The sequence below is a fragment of the Oryctolagus cuniculus genome, chromosome 17 (assembly GCF_964237555.1).
Source record: "Oryctolagus cuniculus chromosome 17, mOryCun1.1, whole genome shotgun sequence".
Classification (NCBI taxonomy): Eukaryota; Metazoa; Chordata; class Mammalia; order Lagomorpha; family Leporidae; genus Oryctolagus; species Oryctolagus cuniculus.
In genome coordinates, this window is record NC_091448.1 from 27,065,061 (window position 1) to 27,082,635 (window position 17,575).

At 41.8% G+C, this 17,575-nt stretch overlaps 1 protein-coding gene across 1 annotated transcript in view; it reads left to right on the plus strand.

The window, feature by feature from the left end:
• The window catches only part of UTP18 (UTP18 small subunit processome component), a 40,679-nt gene that overhangs the window by 8,457 nt on the left and 14,647 nt on the right, over window positions 1-17,575 (plus strand). Inside the window, exons 4-10 of the mRNA XM_008271283.4 lie at window positions 649-716; window positions 5,379-5,464; window positions 7,237-7,362; window positions 7,462-7,636; window positions 9,913-10,013; window positions 10,494-10,584; window positions 12,223-12,346. Of these exons, the coding sequence (XP_008269505.3) occupies window positions 649-716; window positions 5,379-5,464; window positions 7,237-7,362; window positions 7,462-7,636; window positions 9,913-10,013; window positions 10,494-10,584; window positions 12,223-12,346 (771 nt within the window). The remainder of the gene's footprint in view (window positions 1-648; window positions 717-5,378; window positions 5,465-7,236; window positions 7,363-7,461; window positions 7,637-9,912; window positions 10,014-10,493; window positions 10,585-12,222; window positions 12,347-17,575) is intronic.

Genomic DNA, 17,575 nt, shown 5'->3' on the forward strand with positions numbered 1-17,575 from the left:
TTTTACCAGTCTCGCTGACCATAAAGGAATTGGGAGAGTGTATTTATGGGTTTAAAGGCTGGAGTTAGTCATATGAATAGTTAGTAGTTACCATGTTGGGTGAGTTGGTCCAATTTTTTTTTTTTTTTTTTAAGATTTATTTATTTGAAAAGCAGAGTACAGAGAGAAAGAGGGAGAGACAGAGAGAAGAGAGGTCTTCGATCTGCTGGTTCACTGCAAATGCTTGCAGTAGCCAGGGCTGGGCCAGGCTGAAGACAGGAGTCTGGAACTTAATGTGGTCTCCACATGGTTGGCAGGGACCCAGCACTTGGGCCATCTTCCGCTGCTTTCCCAGACACATTAGCAGGGAGCTGGATTGGCAGTGAAGCAGCCAGAACTTGAGCAGGCTTTCACATGGGATGCTGGTGTTTCAGGCAGTGGCTTAACCCGCCTTGCCACAATGCCAGTCCCCTGTGGTCTTATCTTCAAATACATGGATTTCTATGAGCAGTTTTAAGCACTTGGAGCTAAATGGGTTAGGATTTGTGTCGTGTTTGTTCTCATTCTGTATTTCTTGATGAGCATTCTTTTGAAAAGAAGAGCTCTGCCACTCCCCAGGATTTTACCAGTATTTCTTTGGATTCAGGATTTTTTTCTATTTTTGTTAAGATTCCAGCATGCCATGGGGGGCGTACCTGCCTGGGCAGAGAATAAGAAGCGGAAAACATCTTCAGATGGTGAGCATTGCTATCTCTGAGTTAGTAAGGAAAAGTCCCTCTTCCTTTTCTGTTATTATTTGAGCTTTATTAGGTTTGTTACAACTTAAGTATTTCAGATGTGTCTTTTTTTTTAATGTCTCAATTTGTGTTATTTGTCTGCAGTGCCCTCTGTTAATAGGGTAAGACTTACTTAATAGAGGTTGAACATCCCTAATCCAAAAACCTGAAATCCCAAATCCTCCAAAATCCGTAACTCAGTAAACACCTACATGATGCTGTAAGTGGAAAATTCCATGCCATGAAACTTTGTGTGATGCACAAAATTGTTGAAGATACTGTATAAAGGGATCTTTAGGCTATGTATATAAGGTATTTATGACATAAATGAATTTGATGTTCAGACTTGGGTCCCATCCCAAGCCATCTCATTATGTATATGCAGATATTACAAAACATGAAGAAATCTAAAATGTGCCACAATTCTGGTTCCAAGCAACTCTGCCTGTGGTGTGTTCTCTACTGTAAGGAAAACAGGCAGATGAATTTTGTTTGTTTCCTAACTGAACTATGCTACATTGTTGCATAGGATGAAGAGAAAACAAGTAACATTATTTCTTGATTCAGAGCCCCTCTGAAGACATTGGTAGTGAGTGTCAAGCCCAGGTCACTCATTTTATAAAAAGCTGTTTTTCAACTCTAGATTTTAAGCTTGACGTGGGTCATAACTATATACTACTTTTTAGATCTTTTGAGTTTAGATGTTAACAAATATGGATGTTTTAACCAAGATCTGATTTGGATGATCGGATTGGAGTTAAAAATTTTGGACGTGGAATTAGCCTTTGAAGGCCTTTAGGAACCCTAGGGTCTGTCCTCCCACACAGCGTAGGCGCTTTCCTTAGCCTCGTGGTCTGTGATAAGCCGCTGGTTGATGACACCACTACCTGCCCCTCCCCTCCCCTCGTCCTGTCAGTAGACATGATGCTTAAGTACAGGGAGCCTGTAACCTTGTTTCCAGATGGATGCTTGTAGAGGTTGAAGGAATCTTGGCCATGTAGCTGGGCTTTATCCACGGTGAGAATCTTCTACAGCATTTTCCTTTGCTTAAATATATCAAATGTACTTTTTTAAAAAAATTTTTTACTTATTTATTTGAGAGGCAGAGATAGAAAGGTATTCCATCTGCTGGTTCACTCCCCAAATGGCCGCAACAGCTGGATCTGAAGCCAGGAAACTGGAGCCTCCTCCAGGTCTCCCATGCGGGTACAGGGTCCTAAGACCTTGGGCCATCTTCTACTGCTTTCCCAGGTGCATTAGCTGGGACCTGGATTGGAAGTGGAACAGCCATCATTCAAACCAATACCCATATGGGGATGCCAGCATTGCAGGCAGCAGCTCAACCCATTATGCCACAATGCTGGCCCCTGAAGATGTACTTATTACAGGTAGAATGGTGGCTAGAACCTGGCTTCCCACTTAGCTCCAGTGTGTTATTTTTACGTGTAAAATTTCATTGAGTTTGTTTAAAGAGAAGTACTCCTTTTTACATACAACCACAGGGATGGTGGGTGTTTGCTGTAGTGGTTAAGATGCCGCTTGAAATGCCCTCACCCCATGTCAGAGCACCTAGATTCAGATGCTGGCTCTGCTTCTTGTTCAGCTTCCTGCTGCTGGGTGTTGTGGGAGGCTGCAGATGGATGGCTTAACTACTTAAGTCCCTGCCATCCAGTGAGATACCCAGGTTGAGTTACTGGTTCTTAGCTCCAGCTCCTGGCTTTGGCTTGGCCCAGCCCTAGGTGTTGTCTTAATTTGGGGAGTGGACCTGTTGATAGAGCTTTCTCTTTCTCTTTGTCTCTCTCTTTGACTCAAAAACCGCCCCCCCCACTCCCAAAATAACCATATTACTGATGTTATACACCCCCAGAAAGCAACAGTAATATGTTAATATTAAGTGTTGTTTTGTTGCTATTAATGTTCTCAGCCTGGTACACACAAAATCATTTTCTTTCCTTTTCATTTTTTTTTTTAAAGATTTATTTATTTGAAAGTCAGAGTTACACAGAGAGAGAAGGAGAGGCAGAGAGAGAGGTCTTTCATCTGCTGGTTCACTCCCCAGTTGTCTGCAACAGCTGGAGCTGGGCCGAAGCCATGAGCCAGGAGCTTCTTCTGGGTCTTCCCATGCGGATGCAGGGGCTCAAGGACTTGGGCCATTTTCTACTGCTTTCTCAGGCCGTAGCAGAGAGCTGGATTGGAAACGGAACAGCTGAGGAACTGGTTGCCATATGGGATTTCGGGACCTCAGGCAGGGGCTTTACCCTCTATACCACAGTGCCCCCCCCCTTTAAAATTTATTTATTTATTTGAAAGACAGAGTTACAGAGAGGCAGAGGCAGAGAGAGAGAGAGAGAGAGAGAGGTCTTTCATCAACTGGTTCCCTCCCCAAATGGCCTCAATAGCCGGAGCTGGTCCGATCTGGAGCCAGGAAGCTTCTTCTAGGTCTCCCACGCAACTGTGGGGGCTCAAGGACTTGGGCCATCTTTTACTGCTTTTCCAGGCTATAGCAGAGAACTGGATTGGAAGTGGAGCAGCTGGGACTTGAACCGGCAGCCATATGGGATGCTGGCACTGCATGTGTCAGCTTTACCTATTACACCACAGTGCTGGCCCTACACACAATCATTTTCATTTGCTTTGTATTCTGCTTGGGCTTCACATTGCTTTCAGAGTCCAGAGTGCTGACCATTACACTATGAGGCTCACATTGCTTTCAAAGCTGACTTTTGATGTCTTTTATGAGATTTGGAAATTCTTGCCATCTATAGATACTGTTTCTGTTTAAGCCTTCCTTCTGGGATACTGATTACATTTGTATTAAGTGTTCTTAACCTATTCTGTCTTCTCTTGTCATTTTTCTTTCTGTATTTCAGTTTGGATATGTTTTTCAGGTATGTTTTCTAGACCACAGTTCTCTCTTCAACTAATTTTGATTTACTGTTAAAAACACCCTTTGGGGGACCTGTGTTTTGGTATAGTCGGTAAAGCCACTGACTGTGGCACTAGCTTCCCCTATGGGCACTGGTTCAAGTCCTGGCTGCTCCATTTCCAATCCAGCTCCCTTCTAATAACCTGGGAAAGTAGCAGCAGATGGCCCAAGTAGTGTCCCCTGATACCCACATGGGAGACTCAGATGAAGCTCCTTTCTCTTGGCTTCAGCCTGGTCACCCTTGACTGTTGGCAGCCACTTGGGGAGTGAACTTGAAGATGGAAGATTCCTCTGTCTCTCCCTCTCTCTCTGTAACTCTGCCTTTCAAATAAATAAAGATTTATTTATTTATAAATACATTTATATTTATAATATTTATTTATAAATAAAGATTTATTTATTTATTTGAAAGGCAGAGAGAGAGGTTTTCCATCTGCTGGTTCACTCCCCAAATGGCTGCAACAGTCGGAGGAAGTCAGGATCCACGAGCTTCCTCTGGATCTCTCATGTGGGTACAAGGGCTCAAGGATGTGGGCCATCCTCTACTTCTTTCCCAGGCCATAGCAGAGAGCTGGATCAGAAGTGGAGCAGGTGGCGGCTTAACCTGTTAGGCCACAGTGCTGGCCCCCCAAATAAATAAATCTTAAAAAAATCCTTGGGGGCTCAAATTTAATTGCAGTATTTTAAGGTTATAGGATTTCCACGTGGTTCTTATACAATAATTGTAGTTCTTTGGTTCTGTTCTGACTGTCTTTATTCTTGAACATATTAAACTAATACTTTTTAAGTTTGTGTCTGATGACTCCGTTTGATTGGATCCCTTATTGAGACTGACTGTGTTTTCTTCCAGTATTCTGTCAGGTTATCTTATTTTATGAATATTGTCCTCGCTGATTTTATTGAGTGCTGGCCATTGTACCTGAAAAGTAGTTTGGATTAGTTAGCTCTGGGTGATGGTTTGTGTGCTTGTTTCCAAGAGGCTGTGCAGGGGATGCTAGCAGTCCCAGAGTGTCTTGTTCCATTAAAGGCTTGTGAAGAGTCAGAGCTGAAGCTCAGCTCTTGGAAATTGTTCCTACAACTGATTTCACCTTTAATCCTTTTGTAGGCCCCCTTCAAAGCATGGTAGTTTAACAGATGCTCTCAAGAAGCCTAGAGGTTTTTAATACTAGTTTTTGCCTTCTCATTTTTTTAAAAACTTTGCTCTGCTTCTCAGCTCTCTCTGTGGGGATCATCAGTCATCTCCCGGGGAAAAGCAGCCCTGTTAGCTCTCCTTGAAGTTCTGTTGCAAGTGTGCTGACATTGATTCTCAGTCAGCTCAAAGTCCTCATTCTTTTTCATGTGAGTTATTAAGCCAGATCTGCTCTCCGCCTATTTTCCGTAATAGCCTCTTTTTCAGACATGGGACTGGATTTATTTACCCTTGGCTTTCACTTCAACTTGTTGTAGTCATCATCTCTGTGTGTTATTATTTCATTCCAGAGTCCACCTTGATCTTACCTCCATATGTTGAAGTCTGTGTCATACTTCCCTCTCCTTTAAATGTATTTTTCTGTTTGCTTTTACTAATTGTAATTTTAAGGAAATGATTGAGTTCAGGAGGCTGGGAGGAGTTGATGTTGAAAATACAGAAGTTTGGGTTCAGTAAAGGGCCATCTCCTTGATTCTAAAGATCAGTCTTGTGGGTTTGTTTGACTTAGATGAAAGTGAAGATGAAGATGATTTGTTGCAAAGGACTGGAAATTTCATATCCACATCAGCTTCTCTTCCAAGAGGAATCTTGAAGGTGAGAGTCAGTGAAGCAGACACCTACCCAAGCGTTTACCTCTAAAATCCATCTGCTTCTCTGTTGAGCATGTATGGGCTCCTGTCTGTGGGATGAAATATGCTTACTGTCAACACTTTTAGGTTAGATTTTTGTTCCTTTTGTAAAAATGATAGAGGTATTAAATTATGTCTCCAGTAATTCTAGGAATTCTGTTGGATTTCATTTGCATTTCTCTTCATTTATGTTGGCACCAGCCTATTCTGTACTGCTATAATCTCTCACCTGGCATACTGCAGTGGCTTTCTGATTGACTTCTCCACTTCCATTTCATTTTTTTCTAAATATTCCTCACAGTAGTCAGAGGGAGCCCTTTAATAAAACATCAGGGGTGTTTCCCTAGTGATTTGCCTATGGTTAAGATGTCTGCATCCCAAATTGGGATGCTTGAGTTCTGTTCTCTACTTGTGCTGTTGTCCCCAGCCTCCTGCTAATGTGCATCGTGGGAGGCAGTGTGATTGTTCAAGTGCTTGAGTTCCTGCCACTTAAAAGGGAGACCTGGATTGATTTCCTGGCTCTTGGCTTTGACCCAGCTATTGAGGGCATTTGGGGGAGTGAACCACTGGATGGGGGAGCACTCTCTGTCTCCCTTTTTTCTCTTTGTCTCCCTCTCCCCCTCTCAAACTAAATAAAAACATCAGGAGGCCTGCATTGTGGCACAGTGGGTTGTGCCTCTGCTTGTGATGCAGGCATCCCATTATCAGTGTCAGTTCAGGTCCTCATGACTCCACTTCTGATCCAGCTCTCTGCTAATGTGCCTGAGAAGGCATCTGATGATGGCCCAACTAATTTTAGCCATGCCACCCATGGTAGGCCAAGAATGGAGTTTCTGGCTTGTGGCTTGAACTGGGCTGTTGTGGCCATTTGGATGGAAGTGCTCTCTGTCTCTCTTTCTCTGTCACTCTGCCTTTTTGAATAAATCAGCTCATGTAATTGTCCATTGCTTTCTGAAAACCTGTGAATTCCATGTTATAGTCCATACGTCCATACTACCCTTCTTAAGGGACTCTGCCCACATCCTCAGCCGCACCTTGCACCTCCTTGCCCTTGTTGCCTGCTCTAACCGTGCAGGCCTTTTCTGTTTCTTGAATGTGCTGGGTCCTTTCTTGCCTCTGAACCTTCCGTCTTGCTCTTCTGTCTGCCTGTGTATTCTTCAAGCACTGCTGATGACCAGCTCGTTCTTGCCTTTCTGCTCACAAGGCACCACAGCAATGATTTAGCTCAAGTGGCCTTAACCCTCGTTACTTTTACTCTCTCTAGCTGGTTCACTGTGGTAGCCAAGTGCTTTCCTGGCACAGTGCTTCTGTTAAATGCCTGTCAGTTAACAGATCACTCTACACAGACATATTTTTCCTTCTATACAGTGGTGTGTGTTTAGATGGGGCAAGGGAACCATTATAGTAATTTATTAAGAGATGGAGTGAAAACTTCCTAACCCAGATGGATGGTATCTTGGGGAAATGACTAGTGCTCCAAGAATGCTTGATAAATATAGACTTCTGTATGGAAAGGATCTTAGACATGTTGTAATACCTTCATTTGAAAGATGGTAAAATGGATTCTTGAGTAGTAAAATGACTTGTTAGATGGTGCCAGAGTTGTGGCCTTTTGGTTAGGATTACAGGTCACTTACTTCTGTATTATATATTATAAGTTAAATTGTCTTCCTGCTGTCAAGAAAATGATGTTAACCCTTTTGAATTGATACAATTTCAGCTTTATTTTTTTTGTAGATGAAGAACTGCCAGCATGCCAATGCTGAACGGCCTACTACTGCTCAGATCACATCTGTGCAGTTCCATCCTCGTGCTCAAGTTGTGATGGTTGCTGGGTTAGACAATGCCATATCACTCTTTCAGGTAGGCATTTTAAAATGAAGACTTGTAGTGAAAAGTGTTTCCTACCAGGATACAGCGTCCATGAAAGTAACCAAAAGAAATGTTTGTACTTCTTTATAGGTTGATGGAAAAACAAATCCTAAAATCCAGAGCATCTATTTGGAAAAGTTTCCGATCTTTAAGGCTTGTTTCAGTGCTAATGGAGAAGAGGTTTTAGCCACAAGCACACACAGCAAAGTTCTTTATGTCTATGATATGCTAGCTGGCAAGTTAATTCCTGTGCATCAAGTACGAGGTAAGGCTTCTGTTGCACATAGAGCGGATCTTCTCCCCAGACTGAGTTCATTTAACCAGGCTTACAACTACTTTTTTTTTCCATAAAGGATTCTAAGAAATAAGAATTTCTTTCTTTCTTTTTTTTGTTGGACAGGCAGAGTTAGAGAGAGAGAGAGAGAGAGAGAGAGAGAGAGAGATCTTCCTTTTCCGTTGGTTTATTTGGAAAATGTCATTGTGTTGTTGAGATAATATGTCTCAGTGAAACTTGTGAACTTTTTAAGCACCTAGATCATAATTTGCAAATATATGAGAAGTCTTCAAAAAGTAGAAATGTGTATTATGATACAAAATTCTTTTGCAGCAAAATAAACATCTTTTAAGTCCTTTACTTTTTAAAAATAATTTTTTTATGACCAATAATTGCACATGTTTATGGGCTTCTGTGTGATGCATCAATATGTGTATACCATGTGCACTGATCAAGTCAGTAATCAGCATTTCCCTTTTTTTGCTGTTACATTATGTTTGAAGCCTTGGAGCTCCTTTCTCTTGTTTGCCTATATAGTATAATTGGTTATTGTTAACTGTCTATTTAATGCCAGGAACTCACTCCTTTGATCTGATTTGGTACCTGTTTTACAAACTCCCTCCATTCCCTCTATGCTTTGTAGCCTCTGGTAGTCACCATTCTGTGTTCAGATTTTGTTTTTGTAACTTCCACAAATGGGGAGAGAGTATGCTATTTGGCTTTCTGTGTCTGGTTTATTTCACTTAACATGATATCCTCCAGTTCTATGGCTTTTGTAAAGTGCTCTTGTATATCCCTAGTCCAGGAAAGCAGTTGCTTTTCACTTAGCTGTGAAGTTGAAGTTGGCAGTGGATGCAGCCGAAAGTCTGAGCCAGGGAGCTGGAAGATCTGGCTCTCCCTGCCTTGAACTGTTTGACCTCTCTGATCTTTAGGAAATTTGGACAGCCTCTAGTTTAGTGTTTGACCTAATAGAATTTTAATTTATACTTAAAAGAGGAGGTAATGTGTGTAATGTAGTTTAAAGAATGGACTTTTTTCGAAAAATAAGTGAAAAAAAATCAGGTGAAAAATGTATCTACTCTGTCTTATCTGTTATTACCCTTTTTCTTTAATATTTTAACGTAGCAACTTAAACTTTTTAAAACATATGCTTTCTTGATTTGGCAGTGCATAAGCATGTTCAGAAATCCAGTCTATATCACATCTCCCAGGCCACCTGCTTCCTTCCTTGCAGGTGGCCATTGATACTTGTTTCTGTGGGTTCTTTTTATGAGTAACTTGGAGCTGTAAGCATTCTGATAACAGAAGGAGTCTCCTGTGTGGTTAATATTAACCTTTCAGGTGTGGGAAAAGGGTCATATCCCTTTACAAATAACTAAGTAGATTTCAGTTTCTCCAGTTTGTATGCCTGACTTGGGACTTGGTTACATCTTGAGAAGCTGATCAGTTCCTTTTTTTTTGGTTTTGTTTTTAATTTTAAAGATTTATTTATTTGAAAGTCAGAGTTACAGAGAGAGGGAGAGACAGAGAGAGATCCTCCATCTACTTGTTCACTCCCCCAGATGGCTGCAGTCGCCAGGGCTGGGCCAGGCCTATTCCATGAGCTTCTTCCAGGTCTGCCACATGGGTGCCAGGGATCCAAGCACTTGGGTCATCTTTCTGCTACTTTTCTCTGGCCATTATCAAGAGGCTGGATTGGAATTGGAGCAGCTGGGACATGAACTGGCACCCATATGGGATGCTGGCAATTCAAGTAGCAGTTTTACTACTGTGCCACCGTGCCAGCCCCAACCAGTCAGTTCTTCAAGACACTAACATGAATTTTGTTTTGGACCCATAGACTGTGTGAACTGTTGTTCATCATGGTGTGCTTAGGAGGTGGCCAGCAACAAATAGTTTATAAATCTTGTGGTTTTGGTTATCTCTGATGGTAGTGCATTTTCCTTTTGATAATGAAGTTTGTGACAAAGAAGTATATTTTTTTCCTTTTAGTTAGATATTTTTCTGTTTACATTTCGAAAATTGGTTGATATATTTACTGTTTGGAGAGCTGAGTCTCTGACTTGAAATTAAAGTGGTGAATGCTAACGAAGTTTGCTAGCATCTGTGGTGCCATGTTTGGGTTATACTCAGTGATGCATGGAATCAGACTTATTTAACTTGAGGCACTTAGATAGTTTAAAAGGTAAGAAATTCTGAGTGGTCACTTGAAGATAGCTTTATTGAAAGCCATATTAAACCTGTTTAATCAATTCATCTCTTTTTAGGTTTGAAAGAGAAGATAGTAAGGAGCTTTGAAGTCTCCCCAGATGGGTCCTTCTTGCTCATAAATGGTGTTGCTGGATATTTTCATTTGCTGTCAATGAAGGTGAAGCATTATTAGCTGTTGCTTATTCTTGGATAGGACAGTAGTGTGGGGGAGAATATTGAACCTGAGAAACAGAGACAGAGAGTGTTTCCAACTACAGGTACACTCCCCAAATACCTTCCACAGCTCGGGCTGGGCCAAGGCAGAAGCCAGGAATGGCAACTCAGTCCAGGTCTCACATGGAGAGGTGGCAGAGACTCAACCACTTAAACCATCACTGCTGTTTCCCAGGCTGCACATAGCAGGAAGCTGTCATCAAGAGCCTAGCTTGGCATTGAGCTTAGGCACTCTGATGTGGGACATGGGTATCTTAACCAGCGCTTTAACTGGGAGGCTGAATGGTCGCCCAGGGGGAGAACTTTTGAGTATTGGGAAAAGCAAAGGCAAGTAGGTACCAGAGACTAGGGGACTGGATTGTTTTTACTTTATACAGTGTGAACTTCTATATACCTAACAGTTTGATAAATACTCTTCTTTTAGACCAGAGAACTGATTGGTAGCATGAAAATTAATGGAAGAGTTGCAGCATCCACGTTCTCTTCAGATAGTAAGAAAATATTCGCCTCTTCAGGTAAGTTACATTATTGATGTGGGAGAATCTTCAGGTGTGTTTCTGTTTCAAGATAAACCAAAATCTGTGTTTGATTTTTAAATCTGCTTTTTAGCCAACATACCAGCTTTATTTTCAGAATTGATTTGTGTTGCCCTTTTCATTTTGAGTTAGGCATGGTGAAGGGCTAACTGTGTAGCCGGCAGTGCTCACATGTTTGGGAAACGGGAGGGGCATGCATAGGTAAAACATCCTTTGGCTCCCCAGATGGTGTTCCTGTGCATGATGGCTTCTCTCCCATTTGGCTGCTACAGGGATCGTCACATGCTTCCCTTTGTTGCTGCATCGCTCCATAGACAAAGCAAAGGCTTTAAAATTTGATCCGATTCAGTTTTTTTCCAAATATATTTTTCTGCTACTTAACCTGTACTCTTAGTTGAGCCTGGTAAATGTTGTCAAGGAAATAGTTTTAATGGAAAATCCACTGAGTTACCATTGGGAGAATAAGAAAAGTTATGGAAGGGTGACTAATATCCCCGGGAAAGGAAGAGGTGAAGGGGGGGCAGGGCGGTGAGGAGCCATCTTTGAGGTGGATATAGAATGATTATTCATTATAGATTATAGTAGAATGGAGGTATAGAATCATTATAGAAATGTGTAATGGATATGGAGAAGAGAGTGCTGATAAGTATCCTGTGCCGTAGGAGAGAGAAGAGATAAGGACTGATTTTGGCAGTCCTTATATCCAACATGGAAATATTTGTGGTTTTTTCAGATTTAACATCCTTTTTAAATTATATATAATTTTTCTTTCTTTAAATTATTTAGAAAAACTGTAAATTTAATTTATTTGAAAGGCAGAAAGACAGCAACTGATTTCCCATCTGTTGGTTCATTACCCAACATGTCTACAACAGCAAGAGGTGGGGCAGATTAAAGTCAAGAACCAGAAACTCAATCCTGGGTCTCCCTTGTGGGTGACAGGGACCCAAATATTGGAGCCATCACTGCTGCCTTCCAGGGTGTGCAGTAGCAGGAAGTTAGAATATGGAGTAGAGCTGGCAATCAAATGCTGGATATAGGTGCCCCAAGGGTGTTTTTTTTTTTTTTTTTTTTTTTAAAGATTTATTTATTTGAAAAGCAGAATTACAGAGAGGTAGAAGTGGAGAGAGAAGTCTTCCATCCACTGGTTCACTCCCCAAGTGGCTACAATGGCTGGAACTGAGCTGATCCGAGCCAGGAGCCAGGAGCTTCTTCCAGGTCTCCCACGCAGGTGCAGGGGCCCAAGGACTTGGGCCATCTTCTACTGCTTTCCCAGGCTGTAGCAGAGAGCTGGATTGGAAGTGGAGCAGCTGGGTCTTGAACCAGCACCCATATGGGATGATGGCACTACAGATGGCGGCTTTACCTGCTTTGCCACAGTGCCATTCCACAGCAGAAACTTTTTCTAAAAATTCAACTCAAACTAAGAGTTTGTGATTTTCTAAACCTAAAGGTCTTATATATTGATGACTGATCAGTTTCTGCATATATGAATATTTTTAGTCCGGTGTCCTAGAATAAGGTGTTATAATAATGTATTTATAGTTACTTGTTCTTTAAAGAGGTGCTGAGAATGAAAGCAAAATTAAAAAACTTTTTTTTGGCTCGTTCATTCAGGCGATGGAGAAGTGTATGTTTGGGATGTGAACTCTAGGAAGTGCCTCAACAGATTTGTTGATGAGGGCAGTTTATATGGATTAAGCATTGCCACATCTAGGAATGGACAGTATGTGGCGAGTGGGTAAGTAAAGAGAGGTTCTTGCCACCTTCATCACACTGTGCTAATGAGACAGTGTCCCTCATTTTAATATCCTAGACGGTATGTGTGTCTGTCACCAGTTGGAGCTCCTGTCTTTGCTGGGGGTTTATATACTAGAAGCCACCCTGAAGTCCTTGCATTCTGAGAGGACCATGGGTCAAACCAATAGAAATCTCTATTTTCTTTTTTTTGTAATCAAAGTTATATCAAGTGGTTAGGGATTTGTTGACTTCAGTCTTCATTAACGTTTTAAAAATGCACAATATGAGTTTTTTATCCCCATAGTTTCCATGTAGCTTCAAACTGCTCTAAATAATTATAACAAAAAAAAAATATCAATAGAAAATGTTTTCTTAAGCATTTACTATGTGCCAAGCACTGCTTTAAGTACTTTTCATATAGAAACTCACTTCCTGCTGCATGATACACTATTAGCTCCACTTAGGGATGAGGACACTGAGGCACTGTGAGTTGAGCTTGCTTCAGGTCACACAGATAGTAAGCAGTAGACGCAGGATTACTGCTCAAATAGTCTGGTGCCCAAGCCTGAGCTCTTAAAGACTGTACTGATGTTTTGCAGGGGTGGGGAATATTTTGGCTGCCAAGTGCCATTTGGGTATTTATAACATCATTCCTGGACCATACAAAATTGTCAACTTAAAGCCCCATAGAAACTTTTTATCTTTGAAAATTCTGAATGTACCTTGGATTGCTGTTTTCTGAGTTTTAAGTCCTTAGCTTCAGATTTTGCTTTGAATTTTGGTAGTTTCAGAAACGTGGGTTAGGAGATTGTGGAAGCTAATTTTCTATAATTTAAGTTTATAAATGCAAAAATTCTTTCACCTTTGTGCTACATCCAGCATATTTTCAGGTTAGGTCATTTTCATCATAACTATCCTTTGCCTGTAATTTGTGTATCCCAGTATTTTCTGGATAGTGTCTTGGTGAGTCCAATCATCCATATCCCTCACTGTAGCCACTAGTCATGTGTGACTAAATTAATTAAAATAAATTTAGTTCCTTAGTGACAGTGGGCACATGTTAAGTGTGTAGTGGCCACATGTGGCTAGTGGCTATCACATTGGGTGTGGTGGACATGGCATTTTCACAGAAAGTTGTGTTGGATAGCATTAGTCTAATCCAGATGTTTTATTAATAAGGAAGCTGAGGTCTCAGAGGCAATTTAAGCTTTGTTCATTGATTATTAGTCATTAAACTGGATATTTGGAGCTTGGTCTGGAACTCAGATTACAGGCCGCCCAGGTCTGTGTTTTTCTTCCCTTGCCTTTATTTGAGAAGAATGCTAAGTAATTCAGAGTTACAAAAAGTATGAAAATTCATTATGCTTCAGGATCTGGAATTAATAGTCCTTTAATTTTGATGTTCTCATTTAACATTTAGATGGCCGGCGCTGCGGCTCACTAGGCTAATCCTCCGCCTAGCGGCGCCGGCACACCGGGTTCTAGTCCCGGTCAGGGCTCCGGATTCTGTCCCGGTTGCCCCTCTTCCAGGCCAGCCCTCTGCTGTGGCCAGGGAGTGCAGTGGAGGATGGCCCAGGTGCTTGGGCCCTGCACCCCATGGGAGACCAGGAAAAGCACCTGGCTCCTGGCTCCTGCCATCGGATCAGCGCGGTGCGCCGGCCGCAGCGCGCCCGCCGCGGCGGCCATTGGAGGGTGAACCAACGGCAAAGGAAGACCTTTCTCTCTGTCTCTCTCTCTCACTGTCCACTCTGACTGTCAAAAAAAAAAAAAAAAAACAAAACAAGCATTTAGATGGATTCCTTTTACATTTAGAGAATCAGGACACTTATGTTTTATATTTTTTATTTTTAAATTTTTTTCTCAAAAACTTTATTTAGGGAATACAAACTTTATGCATTTTATAAGTACAACTTTAGGAATATAGTGATTTTTCCCATTGTACCCATCCTCCCACCCCTCTTCCTTCTCCCTCTCCCATTCCTAGTCCTGTTCTTTACTAAGATCTCTTTTCAGTTAAGTTTATACACAGAAGACCAACTCTATACAAAGAATTCAACAGTTTGCACCAAAAAAAAAAAAAAAAAAAAAAACCACCCTGTTCTTCAACAGTTGAGACAAGGGCTGTTCAAAATCATTGCATCTCGAAGTTAACTTTTTTTTTTTTTTGAGAAACTTGATTAGCTTTAAAGAAGCACCTAAGAATGATACTTCTTTTGTGAGCACTTAGATATAACTTATGAGACATAAGACTATCCTCCATTTAATAACATTCAAAGAAAATAAGTCTTTGAGAACAGGTTTTATCATTAATTAAGGAAGCACCTAAGAAAACAAGCAATGGAGTTGGACACTTAGGCATAACTAAAACTTGTGAGACATAAGAATATCCTCCACTTAATACACTAAAATGAAATAAATCTTAGAATAAGTTTTATTGTTAACTGATAATACAACTCTTTGAGGACAGAGGTCCTGTATGGTACTCCTGTTGTTAATTTAACAATTAACACTCTTATGTATGACATCAGTGATCACTCAAGGCTCTTGATATGAGCTTCCTAGGCTATGAAAGCCTTTTGAATCCATGAACTCTGTCAGTATTTAGACAAGGCCATAAGCAAAGTAGAAGATGTCTCCTTCCTTCAGAGAAAAGTACGTCCTTCTTTGATGGCCCCTTCTTTTCACTGGGTTCACACCCACAGAGGTTCTTCATTTTGGTGTTCTCATTTAACATTTAGATGGGTCTGGAAAATCTTTCAGGACATGTGTGTATGTTTTATATTGTAAGACAGACCTGTTTTATTCAGTGCTGTGTTTTTGCCTTAGTTTCCTCATTTATGAAAACATTTGGGAGGCAGGCAGTTAGCCTAGTGTTTAAAATAACTGTGACCCAGATTGCAGTACTTGGGTTTGATTCCCAGCTCCAGCCCCTTTTCCTCCTGCCGGTGCTGACTCTGAAAGACAGCAGTCATGGCTCAAGTATTTGGATTCCTGCCACCCACATGGGAGAACTGGGTTGCATTTGTACTCATGGCTTTGGCTCCTGGTCTGGGGTTTTTGTGGGTATTTGAAGAATGACCTAGGGGGATGAGACGTTTCTCTTCCTCTCAAAAACAGATAGGTAAGTAAATAAATAAAACAAACGTATTAGGCGGTGAGCTAAGGATTATAGGGCAGAAAACAAAACCTCATAGTTCGTGATGTTGAGGGAGATGGATATATACAGAGGTAAACCTTCATTAAGACTGCAGTTGAGATATGATGTCTTTTAAAGAACATAGAAAGTGATGAGATTTGTTCTAGCTGAACATTTAGAAGTTTTTTGGTGATCACTGGCACTTGAGTTGGGCATTTTGAAGGCCAGGTAGGATTTGGAGAAAGACATTGCAGGTGATGGAAAGGGTGAGATATGGAGGTGGAAGAATTCACATTGGTGTCTGAGTGGAGTAGCGGTGGGATGACAGCTAAGGGTTGGGCTACAAAGGTCAGTATACAGGGCACAGCTTTTGCTGGTCCTTATGATGTGCTACAGTTTGGACATTATATTGAATAGAAAGAAATCCTCAAGGATTTAAGAAACTTTGATATATAAGAGTTACATCACATGTGATGATTCCATGTATGTGTACATTAACATTTCTTTATGTGAAAACATTCAAAATCCTTTCTTTTAGCTTATTTAATTAGAGAGAGAAGAGAGAGCGAGCATGCACTCCCATCCACTGATTCACTTCTCAGTTGCCTGCAATGACTTGGGTTGGGCTGGGCCAAAGCCAGGAGTTGGGAGCTCAGAGTGTGTCTCCCATGTGGATGGTAGGGTCCCAATTACTTGAGTTGTCACTTCTTGTTTCCCAGGGTCTACTGCAGGCAGCTGGAGTCAGGAGGCAGAACTGGGTATTAAACCCAGGTACTCGGAGCATCTTAACCACTAGGCCAAATGCCTACCAGCTTCTAGGTTTTTTTTGAAAATAAACAGTATATTATTCTTATGTGTAGTTACCCTACTGTACAGTAGGACACCAGAACTGCTTGTTTTTATCTACCTCATTGCCCATGAACAATGAGCAATTTCCCCGTCCCTCCTGCCCCTCTCAAGGCTTTTAAGCAGAGGAGACTCGTGATCGTTTCTGAATTTCAAGGATTTGAGGTAGATATTCTCCTGATGGACTGTACCAGGGAGGAGAGGGTCAAGGAGGTGAGCTTGAGTGTGTTCACTGCAGTAGCAGGCAGACGTCAGGCAATAATCACGAGGGCAGGGGGAAGGGAATAGAGGACACAGGCGAAAGAGACGGGGAGAAGCAGCCATTTTCAGGCTCTAGATCTAGGCAGCTGGTGGTGTGAACTGTCATTGAATGAAGGAGGAAGAGCTGTGTTGGGAGAGATGGACTCATGGGCAGGTCCACAGGCAGTTCATGTGGTGCGGGGTCTGGGCATATGTTCCAGCAATTAAATTGCTGCTCGAGACTCCTGCCTCCCATATCGGAGTGGCTGGTTTGAGTCTTGGCTGTTCTGCTTCTCAGGCAGCTTCCTGCTGATGCATATCCTGGAAGGTAGCAGTAGATGGCTCAGGTACTTAGGTCTCTGCCACTCACATGGGAGACCTGGACTGACTTTGGGGCTCTGGCTTTAGTCTGGTTCAGCCCTGGCTATTGGAGCCACCTGGGGAGTGGACTCTCTCCATCTATCTGTCTCTGTTTCTCAAATAAAATGAAAAAAATAAAAATTTAAAAAATGCAATGCAGGGGCTGCTGTTGTGGCACAGCAGGTTATGCTGCCATTTTGATGTGCTGGCATCCCATATCTGAGTGCTGCTCTGCTTCTGATCCAGCTTCCTGCTAATGTGCCTGGGTAGGCAGTGGAGGGTGCCGCAAGTACTTGGCCCCCTGACACCCATGTGGAAGACTCAGATGGAGTTACCCGGATGGAATTCTAGACTCCTGGCTTCAGCCTGGCCCAGCAGTGGCTGTTTTGGGAAGTGAACCAGCTGATGGAAGAGTTCTCTGTCTGTCCATCTCTGTGGTGGTCTGCCAAATAAATAAATAAGCAAAATAAGCAAAATAAATAAATAAATAAATAAATAAATAAGTAAGTAAGCAGTGCCGAGTTAGGACTGTGGATGTTGATGCTGATTGGATATGAGGAGTGGTAGGTGGTACATGGAAGTAAATGGGTTGAGGCACTGTAGATGGGAGTCAGTGAACAAAGAGGTGACGGACAGAGACTGCGGATG